This window comes from Mesocricetus auratus, unplaced genomic scaffold (genome assembly GCF_017639785.1).
Source record: "Mesocricetus auratus isolate SY011 unplaced genomic scaffold, BCM_Maur_2.0 Super-Scaffold_100707, whole genome shotgun sequence".
Taxonomy (NCBI): Eukaryota; Metazoa; Chordata; class Mammalia; order Rodentia; family Cricetidae; genus Mesocricetus; species Mesocricetus auratus.
Window position 1 is genome coordinate 13,038,840 of NW_024429269.1, and position 16,457 is coordinate 13,055,296.

General features: G+C 48.8%; 2 protein-coding genes and 1 long non-coding RNA gene across 5 annotated transcripts; all 3 read left to right on the forward strand.

The window, feature by feature from the left end:
* The first annotated feature begins 62 nt into the window (after nucleotides 1-62).
* On the forward strand, nucleotides 63-8,327 carry Nedd8 (NEDD8 ubiquitin like modifier). The gene is made up of 4 exons (XM_013124910.3): nucleotides 63-364; nucleotides 6,936-6,983; nucleotides 7,131-7,213; nucleotides 7,965-8,327. Exons 1-4 carry the CDS (start codon nucleotides 347-349, stop codon nucleotides 8,059-8,061), a joined length of 246 nt encoding a protein of 81 aa, XP_012980364.1. The 5' UTR covers nucleotides 63-346; the 3' UTR covers nucleotides 8,062-8,327.
* Nucleotides 8,328-10,119: 1,792 nt separating this feature from the next.
* On the forward strand, nucleotides 10,120-11,510 carry LOC101839247 (magnesium-dependent phosphatase 1). Its single transcript, XM_005085612.4, has 6 exons — nucleotides 10,120-10,279; nucleotides 10,390-10,450; nucleotides 10,521-10,631; nucleotides 10,905-11,012; nucleotides 11,092-11,177; nucleotides 11,302-11,510. Exons 1-6 carry the CDS (start codon nucleotides 10,243-10,245, stop codon nucleotides 11,391-11,393), a joined length of 495 nt encoding a protein of 164 aa, XP_005085669.1. The 5' UTR covers nucleotides 10,120-10,242; the 3' UTR covers nucleotides 11,394-11,510.
* A 1,612-nt stretch (nucleotides 11,511-13,122) lies between these two features.
* LOC121137868 lies at nucleotides 13,123-15,659 on the forward strand. Of its 3 annotated transcripts, none has more exons than XR_005875140.1 (3): nucleotides 13,821-14,516; nucleotides 14,683-14,883; nucleotides 15,277-15,659. It is a non-coding gene; the product is annotated as an uncharacterized LOC121137868 (long non-coding RNA). The 3 variants fall into 3 exon arrangements; XR_005875139.1 differs by having other exon boundaries at nucleotides 13,825-14,492; XR_005875138.1 differs by having other exon boundaries at nucleotides 13,123-14,883.
* Nucleotides 15,660-16,457: the final 798 nt, after the last annotated feature.

Below are 16,457 nucleotides of genomic sequence, written 5' to 3' on the forward strand. Positions count from 1 at the left end.
ACTCCTAGGATGCAAAGGTCGGGGCTGCCTCCTGGCACGATGGGAAAAGTAGTTTGTTCTGCTCCAGCTCGCCGCTAACCCCAGCTCGCTGGGCACGTGCGGCGTCTCAGGGCGTCGTCCGTGCGGTTCCTACGCCGTGCGGCCTTCTTCTCTACAACGCCGCTGACACGAAACACGAGGGCGTCCCTGAGCCTTTCGGGAACCGGGTGGAAAGAGCAGAGGGTGGACCCGGACAGTGACCCGGAAGCACAAGTGTTCCTAGCCGGGGAGTGCTGGGAAGCGGCAGCGGCGACCACAGCGGGAGAAGCAGCACTCTAGCCGCCTGCAGCCCCAACCTGGGAGGAAGATGCTAATTAAAGTGAAGGTGGGAGCATTTCCAGGCTCGCCAGGACTCCGTGGTGCGGGGCGGGCCGCTGCGCCGCAGGGGAGAGGCGGGGAAAGAAAGCCATGCCTTCTCTGAACTCGGAGGGCTCACACCCTCGGGGCCCGGCGCGAGGCGTGATGGGAACCAGGGGGACCCGGGAGGCTCTGCGCTGGAGGCCGGTCCCGCCTGAAGACCTCGGGTGTTTGTCCCCGGCATCCTTGCCAGGTCTACACTGCGAGCAAGTAGGAGGCCTCGTTTGTCCTGTATCGCTGTTTTCGAGCCCTTGCAGCCATGGAGAGGGCCTGGCAGCAGCTTGGCGCCTCACTCCAGAATTTCCCCCCATTCTTCATGCCTAGGCGGCATGCTTCCCCCAGACCCCAACATAGACTGCTTCCAAAGCACAGCGCTGACGACGGGTCTGGGGAAAGTGGGCTTAGCAGCAGCTAGACCATGAATAAGCCTTTGCTGGTGGTTGCCAAGGAGCAGCTAGACCATGAATAAGCCTTTGCTGGTGGTTGCCAAGGTTAGCGTCTCACCATCCTTCAGTAGCTACGCTGGGCGTGTGACCGCTTGGCGCACACAGTGGTGGCGTACTCCTTCAATCCCAGCTCTTGGGAGGCAGAGGCTGGTGGATCTCTGTGAGTCCAGCCTGGGCTACAGAGTGAGTTCCAGGACAGCCAGAGCTATACAGAGAAACCCTGTCTTAAAAAACAACAAAAACAGAAATATGTTGATGTCTGAAGGTCCAGTACTTAGGAGGCTGAGGCTGGCGGCTGGAGTTTGAGGTCAGTCAGGGCTACGTCTAGAGACCCTGCCTCACACAAAGTCTGAGAAGGAAAGAAGAGAAGACCAGGATCTGAGTGCTAGATTGCTCGACTAGCATATATGAAGCCTTTCATTTTATTCTCACTCAGCACCACAAGTACAGAAATTGATTAATAGTTTAAAATTCGACAGTATATATGCTTGTGTTTTGCAAAGTGAAAGAAGGTGTCCTGGTGGATAAAGATATTGTTTTGTGACACTTGCTCTCATTTTTTGTTACATGTGTGTTACTAGTTCATATGGATTTATCTTCTGGGTAGGCTTCTCAGACTTAATGGACAGTAAGAAGGGCAGTCCCTGTCCAGTAGTAGATCTGTAATGGTGGTGGTGGTGTGTGTTTTACTGCTTGGATTTTTGAACTAGCCTCTGTAGCCTAGGCTGGTCTCAAACTTGTGGAGAGTCTCCAGTTTAGCCACCTAATTGCTGGCTGAGACAAGGTGTTGGTAGCCCCACACAGGCTGGTCTCCAATTCACAATCCTCTTACCTCAGCCTCCAAGAGCTAGGGTTATAGGCGTGCACCCCCTATAACAGTCTTCACTTGGTGTTCACCTTTCTCCTTGTCTGCAGCATCTGCCTATTTTAAACAACTGTTCATTGTCTATATGTGTGAGTTCTTTGCCTGCTTGTATGTTTGCTCACCACCTGTGTGCCTGGTGCGAAGGAGGCCAGAAAAGGACCCTGCATCCCCTGGAGCTGGACTTACAGGCTGTTGTGAGCCACCATGTCGGTTCTAGGAACCAAATCCAGGAGGCAGAGGCAGGCGGATCTCTGTGAGTTTCAGTCCAGCCTGGTCTACAGAACGAGTTCCAGGCCAACCAGGGCTAAAACAGTGAAACCCTGTCTTGAAAAGCCAAAGCCAACTCCCCCCCCAAAAAACCAGACTATGTTATATACCAGTGTATATAATAACAATGCGCAATTGTTTAATTCTTTACTATTTACTACACTTACTTACTTTATGTACTTGTATACATTTGTGTGTGCGTTTGCTTGTGGTGTGGCATACATGTGGAAGTCAGGACAATTTATGGAGTCAGTTCTCTCCTCCACTGTGAGGTCCAGGTCTTCACCCACTGAGCCATCTCACTAGGCCACGGTGTGTAGTTATTTAAAGAGTATGTAATCACTTACCAGTTTCCAGATGCTCACGTGTACATACACATCCCTCGCAGTAGTGATTCTCTCTAGGAAGTAGGGGAGGGGAAGATGCAGTGGATTTTGGTTTTTTAGACAAGGTCTCATGGTCTCACTGTATAGCTTTGACTAGCCTGAAACTCACTAATCAGACTGGCCTCGAACTCGCAGAGGTCTGCCTGCCTCTATCTCCAGAGGACTAGCCACCCGTTCCCTATTTGAAACATGTCCTTGCTATGCTGCCCAGGCTGACCTTAAACACTTCTAGGCTCAGATGAGTCTCTTACCTTAGCTTCCTTAATAGCTGAGTCTCCAGGTCCAAGCTACCCCACCACATAGGCTCTTGTTTCTAGTTGTGTCCCGTCCCCGTCCCGTGTCCCCCCGCTCCCATCCCCCCCTCGTTGTCCCCCCCTCCGTGTGTCGTGTCGTCCCCCCCCTCCCTGCACATGTTAGGTAAGAGCTCCATTGATTATATATGGGCTTCTTTTGCACTCCTAAAAATGGTATTTTGGTGGGGGACAAGGTCCTTCTGTGTGATCCCTTCTGGCCTCAGACTCCTGCCTCTGTCTTCTGAGTGCTAGCCAAAATTATTTATTTTTATTTCATGTGCTTTGTTTTTATGTTTGTAAGTGTACCTAGTGCATGTCTGATGCCTGTGGAGGCCAGAAAAGAGTACTAGATCCCTTGGAACTTGAGTTATAGATGGTTGTGAGCTGCTCCATGGGTGCCAGGAGCCAAGCCCAAGTCCTCTGCAAGAGCAGCAAGTGCTCTTAACTGCCAAGCTCTTTCTTTTTCCTGTTTAAATGTGCATTGGTGTTGGGTCCCCTAGACCTGTAGTTACAGACAGCTGTGAGCTGCCATGTGGGTGCTGAGAACTGAACCTGGGTCCTCTGGAAGAGCAGTCAGTGGTCTTAACCACTGAGCCATCTCTCCAGCCCCTGCATTTTACTTTTTATTTTTGAGGCGAGGGATGATATGCGTGGCTACATATGCCACAGGCATATGTGGGGGTCAAAGGACAACTCTGCTGAGTTCTCTACTCATGGGTCCCAGGCATTAGAGTCAGGCTTGTATGGGAAGCGGTCATACCGCTCATAAGGTAGCTTTTTCTAAGGTTTTCTTTTGGGGGAGTGGGGGGTCAAGACAACATTTCTCTGTGTAGCCTTGGCTGTCCTTGAACTCACTGTGTAGGCCAGTCTGGTAGCCTCCAACTCAGAGATCTGCCTGCTTCTGCCTCCCAAGTGCTAAGATTAAAGGTGTGGGGGAAAGGCCAGCTTTTTCTAAGTTAATGACTAGAAATGAAATTCTGTAGTTGAAAAGTCTTTGCATTTAAAGTATTAGGATAAATAAAACAATGATTTATGGATAGCACAGAATTATAAAATTCACTTTGTCGTGTGAGGGATTATTACTTTAATTTTTTATTTTATTATCTCATTTATCTCAGGCTAGCCTCGGCTTGGATGTAGCCAAGAATGGTCTTGAACTTATCTTCCTGTCCTAACTCCCAAATGCTGGGACTATAGGTGTGCACTGCTGCGTCCAGTTTATACAGTTTATGTGCCTGAGCTCAGGGCATCATAGGCAAGCGCTCTACCAACTGAGCTACATCCCCAGCACTGATTTTGTGTTTCTGAGATAGGCTCTTACTCTGTGTTCTAGGCTGGCATCAAATTTATTAGCTTCCATACCCTGGCGTGCTGGGATAATAGGTGTGTGCCACTATACCCAGCTAAGTGAGGGCTTTTAGTGGTTCAGCAGTTAAGAGCACTGATTGCTGTTTCCAAAGACCTAAGTTCTGATTCTTAGCACACACATGGCAGTTTACAATCATTAATGCCAGTTCCGGGGGCTCTGATGCCCTCTTCTGGCTTCCACAGGCACTGCATGTATGTGGTGCACAGACAGGCATGCAGGTAAAACACCCATATACATAAAATAAAAAGAATAAAAGCTAAAATAAAACACAGTACATCAGTTGTAATAGAACACACTCTAATTCTACTGTGTAGAAGGTGGAGACAGGAGGATCTCAAATTTGAGACTACCTAGTGAATTTAAGATCAGCCTGAGCTACATAATAAGACCTTGTCTCAGAATTTTTTATAAAAAAGGGGGAGTCGTATTGGTGTTAAAAGTGTTAATGACATTCACTAGAACAGATAGAAGCATTATACAGAGGACATTTTAAAATCTCACGTGTGGGCTGGGTGGTGGTGGCGCACGCCTTTAATCCCAGCACTCGGGAGGCAGAGGCAGGCGGAACTCTGAGTTCGAGGCCGGGCTGGACCAACAGCCTCCAAAACAATACAGAGAAACCCTGTCTCGTAAAACCAAAAAAAAAATCTCACGTACGTACTGTGTATATATGAGTGTATCTTTGTATGAGCATGCGGAGGTCAGGAGACAACCTGCAGGAATTGGTGTTGTCTCCTACCACGTGGGACCCATGAGTTAAATTCGTCATTGGGTGTGACAGCAAGTGCCTCCACTCATTGAGCCATCTTGCTGGCCCAAAAGAAAGTCATATATTAAATTCTTGAAGTTTGACAGGATAAGGGAGAGTCCTAAGGAAAGTAGAACTACCCTGAACTAGGCCAGGCATGGGGGTTGTGGTCAGCATCGCTGCGGGCTCTTCAGGTCTGTCTGTAAGGGCAGACACAAAGAGCCGTAGTGATACCTTCTGTAATCTCAGCAGTTAGGCTGAGGCAGGAGATTACAAGTTTGATGCCAGTCTGGGATACGTGGTGAGTTCCAGGCCAGTCTAGGCTGCCCAAAAGAAGCAGGATGGATAAGAAATTAGATTGTATAAAACACATGTTTATTTTTTTTAATTTTAGAAACAATCTTATTTTACATATCAGTCCCCCCATTCCCTTGCCCTCCCATACACCTCACCGACCCCCCCCAACCCACTCCTCAAGGATAGTGAACCTTCCACAGGGGATCATCAAAGCCTGTCACATCATTTGGGGGAGGACCTAGGCCCTCTTTCGTGTATCTGGGCTGCAATAGTATCCCTCCATAAGGAATGGGCTCCCAAAGTCCATTTGTGCTCTAGGAATAAACACTGGCTCCACTATTAGAGGTCCCATAGACTGCCCAGGCCTCCTAGCTGGCACCCACATTCAGAGGGATTCTGGGAGTATGACTCAGTTCCTTGCTGTGGGTGCCTACTTGAAACACACACTTATAATTTTTACACAAATATTATATTTGGTTAACGAGTTTATCCTGTGGCAATCAAGAAATTTTGGTTATAGTTTAGGATTTAGATAGAATTCTAGAATGTATAGGAAAGAATATAATGTTGAACTCTAGCATTTCAAAAAAAACCTGGTTGGCAGTAATTTCTTTTGTTGTTGAGAATTCTTTTATCATCTAATGTGATTTTTATACTGGAATAAAGTTCTTCTGACTTGCAGGATGGCTTTACTAAGGTCACTTGTCATTGCTGTATCATTCAAAGAATTCCTGATATTCTTGCTAACTTGGGGTTGGGGTGAAGATCAGAGGGAGGTGACTTGTGGCATTAAGGAAATCAAATGGTTCACAGAATCTTGTCTTACTCAGACCGCCTAATGACACAGCTATGGTGCAAGCCTTCTGATTCTTCAAGGTACTTTGCTGAGAATACACATCTCTCAGAAGAGAGTGCCTCAGAGACCAAGACAAGATGTTGTACTTAGAAGATGTCTTTTCCATTGCTGTGAAAAGACACCATGACTGAATGTCTTAGTTAGGGTTTCTATTGCTGTGAAGAGACAGAGACACCACGACCACAGCAACTTTTTTCTTTTCTTTCTTTTTTTTTTTTTTTGGTTTTACGAAACAGGGTTTCTCTGTATTGTTTTGGAGGCTGTCGGTCCAGCCCGGCCTCGAACTCACAGAGATCCTCTGCCTCCCGAGTGCTGGGATTAGAGGCGTGCACCACCAACGCCCGGCCACAGCAACTCTTATAAAGAAAAATATTTAATTGAATGACTTACGGTTTCAGAGGTTTGGTCCTTTATCGTCAGTGCAGGACATGGTGACATGCAGGCAGACATGGTGCTGCAGGAGGAGCCGAGCTTAGAGTGGAAAAAAACTACATCTGATCCACAGGTGACAGGAAGTGGCATTGAGCATGGCTTGAGCGTATATGAGACCTTAAAGCCTGCCTCCACAGTGACACACTTCCTCCAACAAGGCCACGCCTCCTAATGCGCCACTCCCTATGAGTTCATGGAGGCCAATTACATTTAAACCAGCACAGCAATACAATTTATAAAGATAGCATTTAATCTGGGGCTCACCGTCCCAGAGGGTGAGTCCTTGACCATCATGGCAGGGAGCCTGGCAGCAGACAGGCGTGGGGCTGGAGCAGAAGCTGAGAGCTCACGTCCCAATCCACACATGTGAGGCAGAAAGCGAGTGTGAGTGCATGCCCACTCCAGAGCCCATTCCCAGTGACACACCTCCAGCAAGGCCACGCCTCCTAGTCCTTCCAAACTGTTCTGTCAACTCTACCAAGTACTCAAACCTGAGCCTATGGGGACCTTTTTCATCAGTCCAACCCAGAAGACAGTTGATTTGGAGCTGTGGGTTTATGAAATCTTCTGTCTGTTTTAGACGCTGACTGGAAAGGAGATTGAAATTGACATTGAACCCACAGACAAGGTGATGTATGCTCAGCATGTGTTGCCTCCTTTCTTTGTCTTTGTGTGCCTGTGACCTTGGACCTTCTGTTTTCATGCTGTCTGTGCGGCCTGTGTTCTTACTGCTTCTGTGAGTCTGAGCAGCCTCTGACCTCCTGTTCCTCTAAAGGTGGAGCGAATCAAGGAGCGTGTGGAAGAGAAAGAGGGCATCCCCCCACAGCAGCAGCGGCTCATCTACAGTGGCAAGCAAATGTGAGTTTGGGTGGAAAGTGGGGTGTGGCAGTCTTTCCCAGAGGAGGGGCCAAGGCTGGAGGTGCACAGCCACTCCCTCAGTGTGCCTGCCCTCCACTCCAGACGGTTTGCTGAAGCATGTGGAATCGCTCAGATTCAGTAGTACGTGTGCTTTATTAATGTATTTTTAATTTGTTTTAGTTATGTGTATATTGATAGGTGTGCGCATGTTAGAGCAGGGGCCTAGAACTATCAGAGCTGTAGTCACACGATTGTGAGCCTCCTGAAGAGGGTACGAGGGTACGGGAATCTGAACGCAGGTCTTCTACAAGAACTGTTTGAACTTCTAACTGCTGAGCCATCTTTCCAGCCCTCTTTATTAATATCTTATTGTAAAGTCTAATAATGGGTCTGATAGCTGCTTTTTTTAAAAAAAATTTCGGCTGGGTGGTGGCAGGTGGATCTCTGTGAGTTTGAGGCCAGCCTAGTCTACAAGAGTTAATTCCAGGACAGCCTCCAAAGCCACAGAGAAATCCTGCCCTGAAAAAACAAAAAAAAATTTCAAGATACCTACTGTGTAGGTTGCCATATTGTTAACACCATAGATCTCTTTGTCTGTGTTCAAAATTAAGTACTAATTATAGTTAGGAGTTAATAAAAATAAAGGAGTATTTTCCTCATCCAGTTTCACTGGCCTCACAAAGAGATCCACAAACCCCAGATTACAAATGTCTGTTCTAGATGGTATTTCTAATGCTTTTTCTTTCTATAGGAATGATGAGAAGACAGCAGCTGATTACAAGATTCTAGGTGGCTCGGTCCTCCACCTGGTGTTGGCTCTTAGAGGAGGAGGTGGTCTTGGGCAATGATGAACCTCGGTTCCGTTTCACCTCCTTGCCCTGTCACTCATAATGAAGCGTCACGTGTCCTCTCACTCTCTGGGACACCAGAGTTACTGCCCCCTCCCTTGGATGCCCAGTCTTGTGTGTCTACTGGTGGGAGAATGTGAGGACCCCAGGGTGCGGTGTTCCTGACCCAAATGTCCATTACTGGCTATTGGGTTTTCATTTGCAGTCCTGTGTGCTTCCCTCTCTTACGGCTATGTCCTTGGTTGTCAATAAAAATATTTCCTGGCCTTCTGGAATCTTCTTGCCACATATGACAAAAATAAAAATGGCACAGTGGTAACCAGCAGAAGTAGGACAGTGGAAGGGAGTGTGCTGCTCTTAGGGTGTTTTGAGAAAGGGGGTGGTACCCCCTTTCTAACTGTACCCCCAGCTGGACTGGAACTTGTCTTTAAACTCACATGGATCCACCTGTCTGCCTTCAGACTGTTAAGGTTGAAGGCATGTGCCATCAGTCTGGCATACTTATTTTGAAACAGGTTTTTGGTAGGTATCCCAGGCTGTCCTTGAACTCTTGATTTTTTTGAGACAGAGTCTCTATATAGTTCTGACTGTCCTGGAGCTTGCTCAGTAGACCAGGTTGGCCTAAGCACAGAGATCCACCTGCCTCTGCCCCTCAAGTGCTGGAATTAAAGACAAGGGCCCCACACCCAGTTGACCCTGACCTTTTGGTCCTCTTGCCCTAGCCTCCCAAGCAAGTGGGATTCCAGGCATGCCCCATCAACTGGCTCAGTGTAGCCATTCAGTTGAAAAACGTTTTACCCCATTACCCAAAATGACCTGGATAGGGGTGTTACCAGCTCTGAACCCATAGGGTGTACTCTTCAAGTTTTTTTTTAAGATTTATTTAATACATATTCAGTGTTCTGCCTGCATATCAGAAGAGGGCAACAGATCTCATTACAGATGGTTGTGAGCACCATGTGGTTTCTGGAAATTGAACTCAGGACCTCAGGAAGAGCAATCAGTGCTCTTCAAGTTCTAAATGCCAATTGAACCTGCTTTTGCATTCCACCTGAGAAACGATCTCAGTGTTTGGTCCTTGTCCCTCAGAAGGATCGTTACACTAGGAAAGCCCCCATCCCCGTATTGTTTTGCGGTCAGCTCTTACTAGCTCATAAGTGCCAAGTGTTGTCACTTTTCCTGGCTTCTTGTTAAGTGACTCTCTTGGTAACTTGCAATAAACCATGGTAGCTTGGGGTGGTGGTTGAGGCTTGTAATTCCAGCACCTGGGAGGCAGAGGCAGGCAGAGCTCTCTTTGAGTTCAAGGCCAGCCAGGGCTAAGGAGAGAAACCCTGCCAAGATTAAAAAAAAAAAAAAAAGAAGCCATGATGGAACATTTACATATTGCACATACCTGTGTTACATGTATGCCTTCCTACTGAAATGGACATGTGTTTCAATAATACAAAGTGTTACATGAAAAGCTGGTATCGTGACATATACCTATAATCTCAATACTTGGAAAATAGACACAGGAGTTCAGGGCCAGCCGTGAGGTCCTGTCTCAACAGCAAAAAAAACTATCATATAAAACCATGTTTTATTTTTTAGAAGCTTATTAGAGACAAAACCCAAGGCTTCATTTTCTTCACAGGATTGAAGGGAATAGCAGCATACTGTTGATGAGGATGGTAGAAACCCAGGAAGAAATGCTCTCCCTGTGCAGCCCTGCTGGGCCTTCAAGCTGTCCTGGAGAAAGGCTCAGGTTTACTGACGCCCCTACCCCTTTTGTGAGAGTAGATTTTCACTGTGCGCGCTGATCTCAATTCCTAAGTACAAGTAACTCCCTCCCTCTAGCAGAGGTGAAGGCACACATCACGGGGTGCAGATGCCACATGCTCTCTGCTTCCACCGTTGCTGAAGGTGTTTTATGCCGTCCAGATGCTGATGTGGAGACACGATGAGCGCAGTTCCAGGATAAAGGTGCAAAAAGGAAAGCTTCATTGGCTTCTCTACTGAGAAGTGAGGTCGGTCACCCTCTGCCGGGAATCTCCCCGCAGAGCCTCCGAAGGCGCTCTTGAGCCGTCGAGCGGCGACGCTCTAGTCACCCGACGTCGCCGGTTCTTGGTGGCTCGCCCACCACCGGCTTGGCCACCAGAGTTGGGGTACTCTCGGCGCCGAGTTTGGGTTTGCGGGTGGATTATGGCGCCGCTGCCAAAGCTTGCGGTTTTTGATCTGGGTGAGGAACCGCAGGGAGAGTTTCGTACGGTGCTTCCCTTTTCCACTCCCGGCAGTGGCTAAGTGTCCGCGCTCCTCCGGGTTGAACCGTCTCGCTCCTTCCTCTCGCAGATTACACGCTCTGGCCTTTCTGGGTTGATACACACGTAGACCCCCCGTTCCACAAGAGCAGGTGAGACAGTGGGGAGGTACGGGGCCGGGAGGGACTTGGCGGGAGCTGAGCCTTGCGTCACTGTCTCCAGCGATGGAACTGTACGGGATAGGCGGGGCCAGAACATCAGGCTGTACCCCGAGGTGCCGGAAGTCCTGGAACGATTGCGGAGCCTTGGAGTGCCGGTGGCCGCTGCTTCACGGTAAGAAAAGTGACAGACAGACCTGCTGACGGAGCTCCACGCATCAGGAAATTGCACCAAAAGTTAGGAGGTGCAAATGTGCAAATATTTTCGTTGCTTCCCTATCCTATGCTTTCCGTTCTTTTAACTGATTAAATGTTGGCTCAGCGCCAACTATTCCATACTCTCTGGTATTTAACCCTGAGCAAATCGGCCCCTCTACCCCTTTATACCTAACTTTGCCCACGTCTCTGGCACCTTCCTAAGGTCACTCTGCACTTTTTTTTTTTTCAGGACAGGTGAGATAGAAGGAGCCAACCAACTACTGGAGCTCTTTGACCTTGTCAAATATTTTGGTCATCGGGAAATCTATCCAGGCAGCAAAGTCGCACACTTTGAGAGGTAGGCAGACAGCTGAGCGTGGGAGCAGAAGAGTCCCAGAGGGGAGGTCAGGTGAGCCACCTTGCCCTGTCTTCCACAGGCTGCACCACAAGACTGGAGTTCCTTTCTCTCAGATGGTCTTCTTTGATGATGAGGAGCGGAATATCATAGACGTGGGCAAACTTGGTACTGAGTCACCACGGGGAGAGGGTTCTTAGGAGGGTGTAGCAAAGCAAGGCGTACGGTGGAGGAGGTGTGGCCGATGGCGGAGCAGCGAGGACGCCTGCTCAAGTGTGACTTTTTGTTCCAGGGGTTAGCTGCATTCACGTCCAGAACGGAATGAACCTACAAACACTAACGCAAGGGTTAGAGACATTTGCAAAGGCCCAGGCTGGACGCTGAGGTCCAACCCCATGGATAAGCCTCGTCTGAGCTGTGAAACGGAGACGAGATCAAGAAAGCCTTGTCAGGTGCATTTGTAATTTATTAAAGTGTCCGTACGTGACAGTCACGGTTTTACACAGGACGTGTTGTTTCCATTTTTCTAACGTGTAAACTGGGTTTGGCGGCCCTGGAGTGTGAAAGCTTAGCCTGCATCGGGTGGTTCCCTCTTGTTGGGGCCCATCCCGAGTCCCCTTCCAAAGTCTTCCGCTGCTGCACGTCATGGGTGCCACAACGCCGCGCACGACCTTGTAGGGAATACAAGCCAATAAATACTATTTGGGAACAAAGTTGGGACTGGCCTTTTTGGGCAGCAGAGAGTAATGTGGCTGCTTTAAGAGTGAGCCAACCCGAGCGCTCGTCCACGTCCCGCCGTGGTCTTGGTGCGCCTGTTGATGATGTCACGGCTATGCCCCGGACGGATTGGCCAAGGTGGTTGATGATGCTCGCGGAGGAAAGCGGGAAGAGTGAAGTGGCAATGAATGGGCTCGGCCGGCCCTCGGGAGGGGTGAGCCGGGAGGCCCTGGGCCGCCCGGAGATGTTGCCTGCGGGGAGTAGGAATTCTGAAGCGCCGGGTGGGAAGAGGACCAAGAGGCAGGCCGCCCGGAAAACCCGGTCCTTGGCCAAGCTCGGCATTCTTTGGTGCCAGAAGGCCAACCTTGTCCCACCGCCCTGTCCCAGCCAGCCTTGAACAGACTTAGTGGGGCCGTGTGAGCGGAAATAGCTCCCCGGGCACAGGCTTGGAGGAACTGGTTTCCTGGTGACAGCATCCAGTCTCTTCTAAAGCATTGTAGCTCACTTGGTACGAATACAAGAGGTCTGAAGTGAGGAAGAAAGCCGATCTTTATGCTCCTATCTGGGGGTGTGGGTGTGTCTAGAGAAAGTCACAGGCTGTATAGTGTGGCAACTCGGTGACGGAGAGGAGCCTGATGACCAAGACAGCACAGAAGTGGGCGCTGGACACGGTGTTCAGAGAGGCTAACGTTGGCCAGGGAAGGAGCCTTCAAGAAACAGAAGCAGGAGTACGATAGTTTAGCGAAAACAGGACTTCTGGCGGCTCTGAGTTTGTGGCATGTGAGGGAGTAAAAAGGAGCATTGATGGAGGGATAAGCAGATCACCCAGAACCTGGGATATGCCAGAAGGATCTTTAAATTTTTATCCTGTTGACAACGAAGGGGGTTTTAAGCAGGCAGAGGCCACTAGGCTTTTATTTGCAAAGGTTATCACTGGAATTAAAGATGAGGAAGAAATTGAAGTCATTCTCTCCCTTGCACCCCCTCAGTCCTTTGTGCTTCTTTAGTGAGGGCATGTAGAGCAGGACCTTGGACATCAATGGTCATAAAACGTGACCTGAAGTGAGGCTTAGTCTAATTACTCCTTGTTTCTCTGTGGCATTGGAGGCTCTCCTGGTCTTGAACTCACAGAGATCCGCCTGCCTCTGCCTCCCAAGTGCTGGGATTAAAGGCGTGCGCCACCAACGCCCGGCCGTCTCTGCTTGTTTTCTTACTTGTCAAGTGATACTGATACATTGATTGCAGAGACTCATTTAAAGATGAGCGTTTGTGGTAATACATACTGTGTATTCACTGATGGTGGCTAATACTTTCCCTTCACACGATATGGGTCTGCTCCATGGGCTCTTTTTTTTTTTTTTTTTTTTTTTTTTCTCGAGACAGGGTTTCTCTGTATTGTCTTGGAGGCTGTCCTGGAACTCCCTTGGTAGACCAGGCTGGCCTTGAACTCACAGAGATCCGCCTGCCTCTGCCTCCCAAGTGCTGGGATAAAAGGCGTGCGCCACCAACGCCCGGCGCTCCATGGGCTCTTGAGGGAAGAGAGAAGTCTAACTGTTGACAAGAAATTCTGATGAAATAGGAGTTCCTGAGCAGAAGATTCAACAGGAGTCTACAAACAGCCAAAAAAAAAAGGGGGGAGGACCAAGAATAAGCAAAGTAATGGAGTGAAAGGGCCGCTAGGGAGTATCCAGGAGGAAGCAGGTGCTTCTGACTCTGATGCTCAGGGTGTGGGAAGAAAAGGTTAGAACAGACGCTGGCACAAACTGATGGATGTTATCCACCGTGGAGGTTCAGCCAGAGGCCATTGGGAATGCCACTGCCAATACAGAAGTACTTTGGACCACGGATCTCACTGCCCAAGGCATGAGGAAAGCCTGCCAAGACGTGGGTATGGGGGGAAAGTAAGGGGAGCAGGCACTGGGGAAGGTGGCAGTGTGTGTGAGAGAGGATGTCTGCCCAGCCCATGAGAGCAGAGGAGGGCATCGGATCCCCTGGGGCTGGGGTGACAGGTGGCTCTGAGTTGTCAGATGTGGGTGTTGGGAACCACTGGGTCCTTTGCAAGACTTTTCTTTTTGATTTTGGTGTGTGTGTGTGTGTGTGTGAGAGAGAGAGAGAGAGAGAGAGAGAGAGAGAGAGAGAGAGAGAGAGAGAGATTATTTGTCTAGAACTTCCTATGTAGGTGAGTTCAACTTCAAACTGACAGATCTGCCTGCTTCTCTATCTTCTAAGGGGTTTTGTTTGAGTGTAATTGTGTATGTCTGTGTGTGTTTATGCAGTATGTGTGGGGGTGAGCTGCCTCATGTAGATGCTGGGAACCAAACTTGTGTCCTCTTAACTGAGCCTTCTCTCCAGCCTGGACTTTGGATGGCTAGAGCCCCTCATGCTTTGGATGGATAGACTACCTCCTTGCTTTCTTCATGGATGTATGCTTAGACTACCTCCTTGCTTTCTTCATGGATGTATGCTTAGACTACCTCCTTGCTTTCCTCATGAAAGGTCCTTTTGCTGGCCAGGGTACCCTAGGTGAGAAAATCCATTCATTTTTAAAGCCTTGGGGAAGGAAGTGTAAGAGCCAGTGTGAGGCCGTTATGACAGAACAGCTTCACTGTGTGAGGTGAGAGAGCCTGTGGTGGTTAGGGGCTTGGTGATGGCACTGGAGGGAGGGTGCCACCTGGCTCCTTGACAGTGTATCCTGTTCTTAGTGACGTTGACAAGGTAGGAGAACTGCTGGCTGACATCGCAGAACAACAGAAACTGGTCCCGCAGGTATCAGATGCCCTTCCTCGCCCCGTGAGTTTCGGAGATGGTGTGGATGAGGGATGGGAGCAAGGGGTTGGAGAGTATTGGAAAAAGCACTGGACTGCTCAGAAGGACCAGAAGAGGCTCTGGAACAACTTGGGGAGGGAACTTCAAAAGTGATCTCTTGGGGACTGATTGTTTTCTTTGTCTTGACCAGTCTTGTCATCCTGTGTCCAGGATGAATTGCTGCAAGATCTAGAAGAGTTGGAGCAAGAGGAACTACCTAGGAGCTGTTAAATGTAGGCAACAAGGAGGAAAACCCCCAGCCAGATTGTCTAGCATACTTTATGCACGTCTGCCTACAGGGCCGGGTACCCAGAGCTCTTTGTTAAAGACGAGAGAGGGTGAAAGATAGGAGGTAAGGCTCTTGTCTTAGCATTGCTCTCTGTATCATCTGCCTAGTCACAAAGCATCCAGGCGGAAGAGCTGCTGCTTCTGTGATACAGTTGCTGGCTGCTGACTGAAGGGGAGTGGGGTGGAAACCCAGAGTCCAGCGTGTACCCTGCTCAGCAAACCGTGCATCTTCACGACGGGATGCACAAGCAGGTGACAGGCCTGGCCGCTTGTCTTTCCCAGTGGTGCTGGGGTGCTGTGGGATGGAGCACCATCAAGCAGAAAGAGCATATCTTTAGTTTTTGGTTTGGTTTTGTTTTCTGGAGAGACAATTCAACAGGCTGTGGGTGTCAGAGCAGGAGCTGGCTGGAGGTTCCAAGGCTTTAATCCGTCTCTTTTCTGGGTATCCTCCTTCCAGAAAGGATGAAGATAAAGAAGCACTAAAGTGCTTGGTGGGCTGGGAGTCCCGAGAGTCTGGGTTGTCTTCCTGCTGCTGTCCTTAAGGGCGAAATACGGAGGGCTACAGGAGCATCGATCTGGGGTTTCCTGCTGCAGGGGCAGTGACCGTCTGAGAAGGGCCCGTTGTTCTCGCCTCTTTGGCTGAACTTTGAAGAAGTATCTTGCTGCAGAAGGAGCCTATAGGCTCCCTTCTCTTTGGTATCAGAAGACTGCTTTTTGTCCCCAGTAAAACTGTGTAGTGGATCCCTACTGTCTGTATGTCTTGTCTATGCCTGAGATCCTTCCTTCTGGTTCTCAGAGCCTTGTTTTAAGTAGTGGAAAACAAATGGCCATTTCCAATAACTCGGACTGTGCTGTGGACAGTTTTACCTTCCCATTTGATTTGTCATGGAGTTGCCTAGTGTCTAAGATTAGGAAATTGCCATTAAAGTCGGGTGGTGGCGGTGCACACTTTTAATTCCAGCACTCCAGGCAGAGGCAGGCGGATCTCTGTGAGTTCAAGGCCAGCCTGGTCTACAGAGTGAGTTCCAGAACAGCCTCCAAAACAATACAGAGAAACCCTGTCTTGAAAAAAAAAAGAAAGAAAGAAAGAAAGAAAAGTGGGAAGAGGGGGAAATTATGTAATTATACTAGAAACATGTTGATAGCCTGTAATCCCAGTACTCTGGACACTAAAGCATGAGGATCATGAGTTTGAGGCTAGTCTGAGCTACAGAGGGAGTTCTAGGATCCTGAAAGGGGGTAAGAAGAAGAGAGAAAATCACATGAGGAGCCAACCTAAGTCTTTCTCATTGCTTTGGCTCAGTCATGCCTCCAACAAGATAGTCTCATTTTTCTTCTGCAGGAGCAAGTAGCTTTCCTTTATCCAGAACTCACAGTTCACAAGGCTTGTCTTAAACTCTATTACTTCAGTATCTGGGAGCCCTGGGTCCCTGGCATTCTTTCAGTAGGGGTTAAAGTTATACTAGAGGGAAAGTACACCAAGACACTAAGTAAGCCCTAATGTTTTTGTGTCATGTCAGCAGGCAGGGTGAGCATCTAGAAACAGGCCTGTCCCATTCCTCCGTCTACTTCTCTTTCCAATTAAAACGTTTATGCAAGTTGGGAGCAAACACAAAACAGAAAGATCAGTGCTATTCC

Bases quoted from the DNA above. Each gene is read 5' to 3' on its own strand.
- Nedd8 (XM_013124910.3), top strand. The intron at 6,984-7,130 runs GTGATGTATGCT...GTTCCTCTAAAG, and splicing joins ACATTGAACCCACAGACAAG to GTGGAGCGAATCAAGGAGCG. The intron at 7,214-7,964 runs GTGAGTTTGGGT...TTCTTTCTATAG, and splicing joins ATCTACAGTGGCAAGCAAAT to GAATGATGAGAAGACAGCAG.
- LOC101839247 (XM_005085612.4), top strand. From the start codon at position 10,243: ATGGCGCCGCTGCCAAAGCTTGCGGTTTTTGATCTGG. The intron at 10,280-10,389 runs GTGAGGAACCGC...TTCCTCTCGCAG, and splicing joins GCTTGCGGTTTTTGATCTGG to ATTACACGCTCTGGCCTTTC. The intron at 10,451-10,520 runs GTGAGACAGTGG...CACTGTCTCCAG, and splicing joins CCCCCGTTCCACAAGAGCAG to CGATGGAACTGTACGGGATA.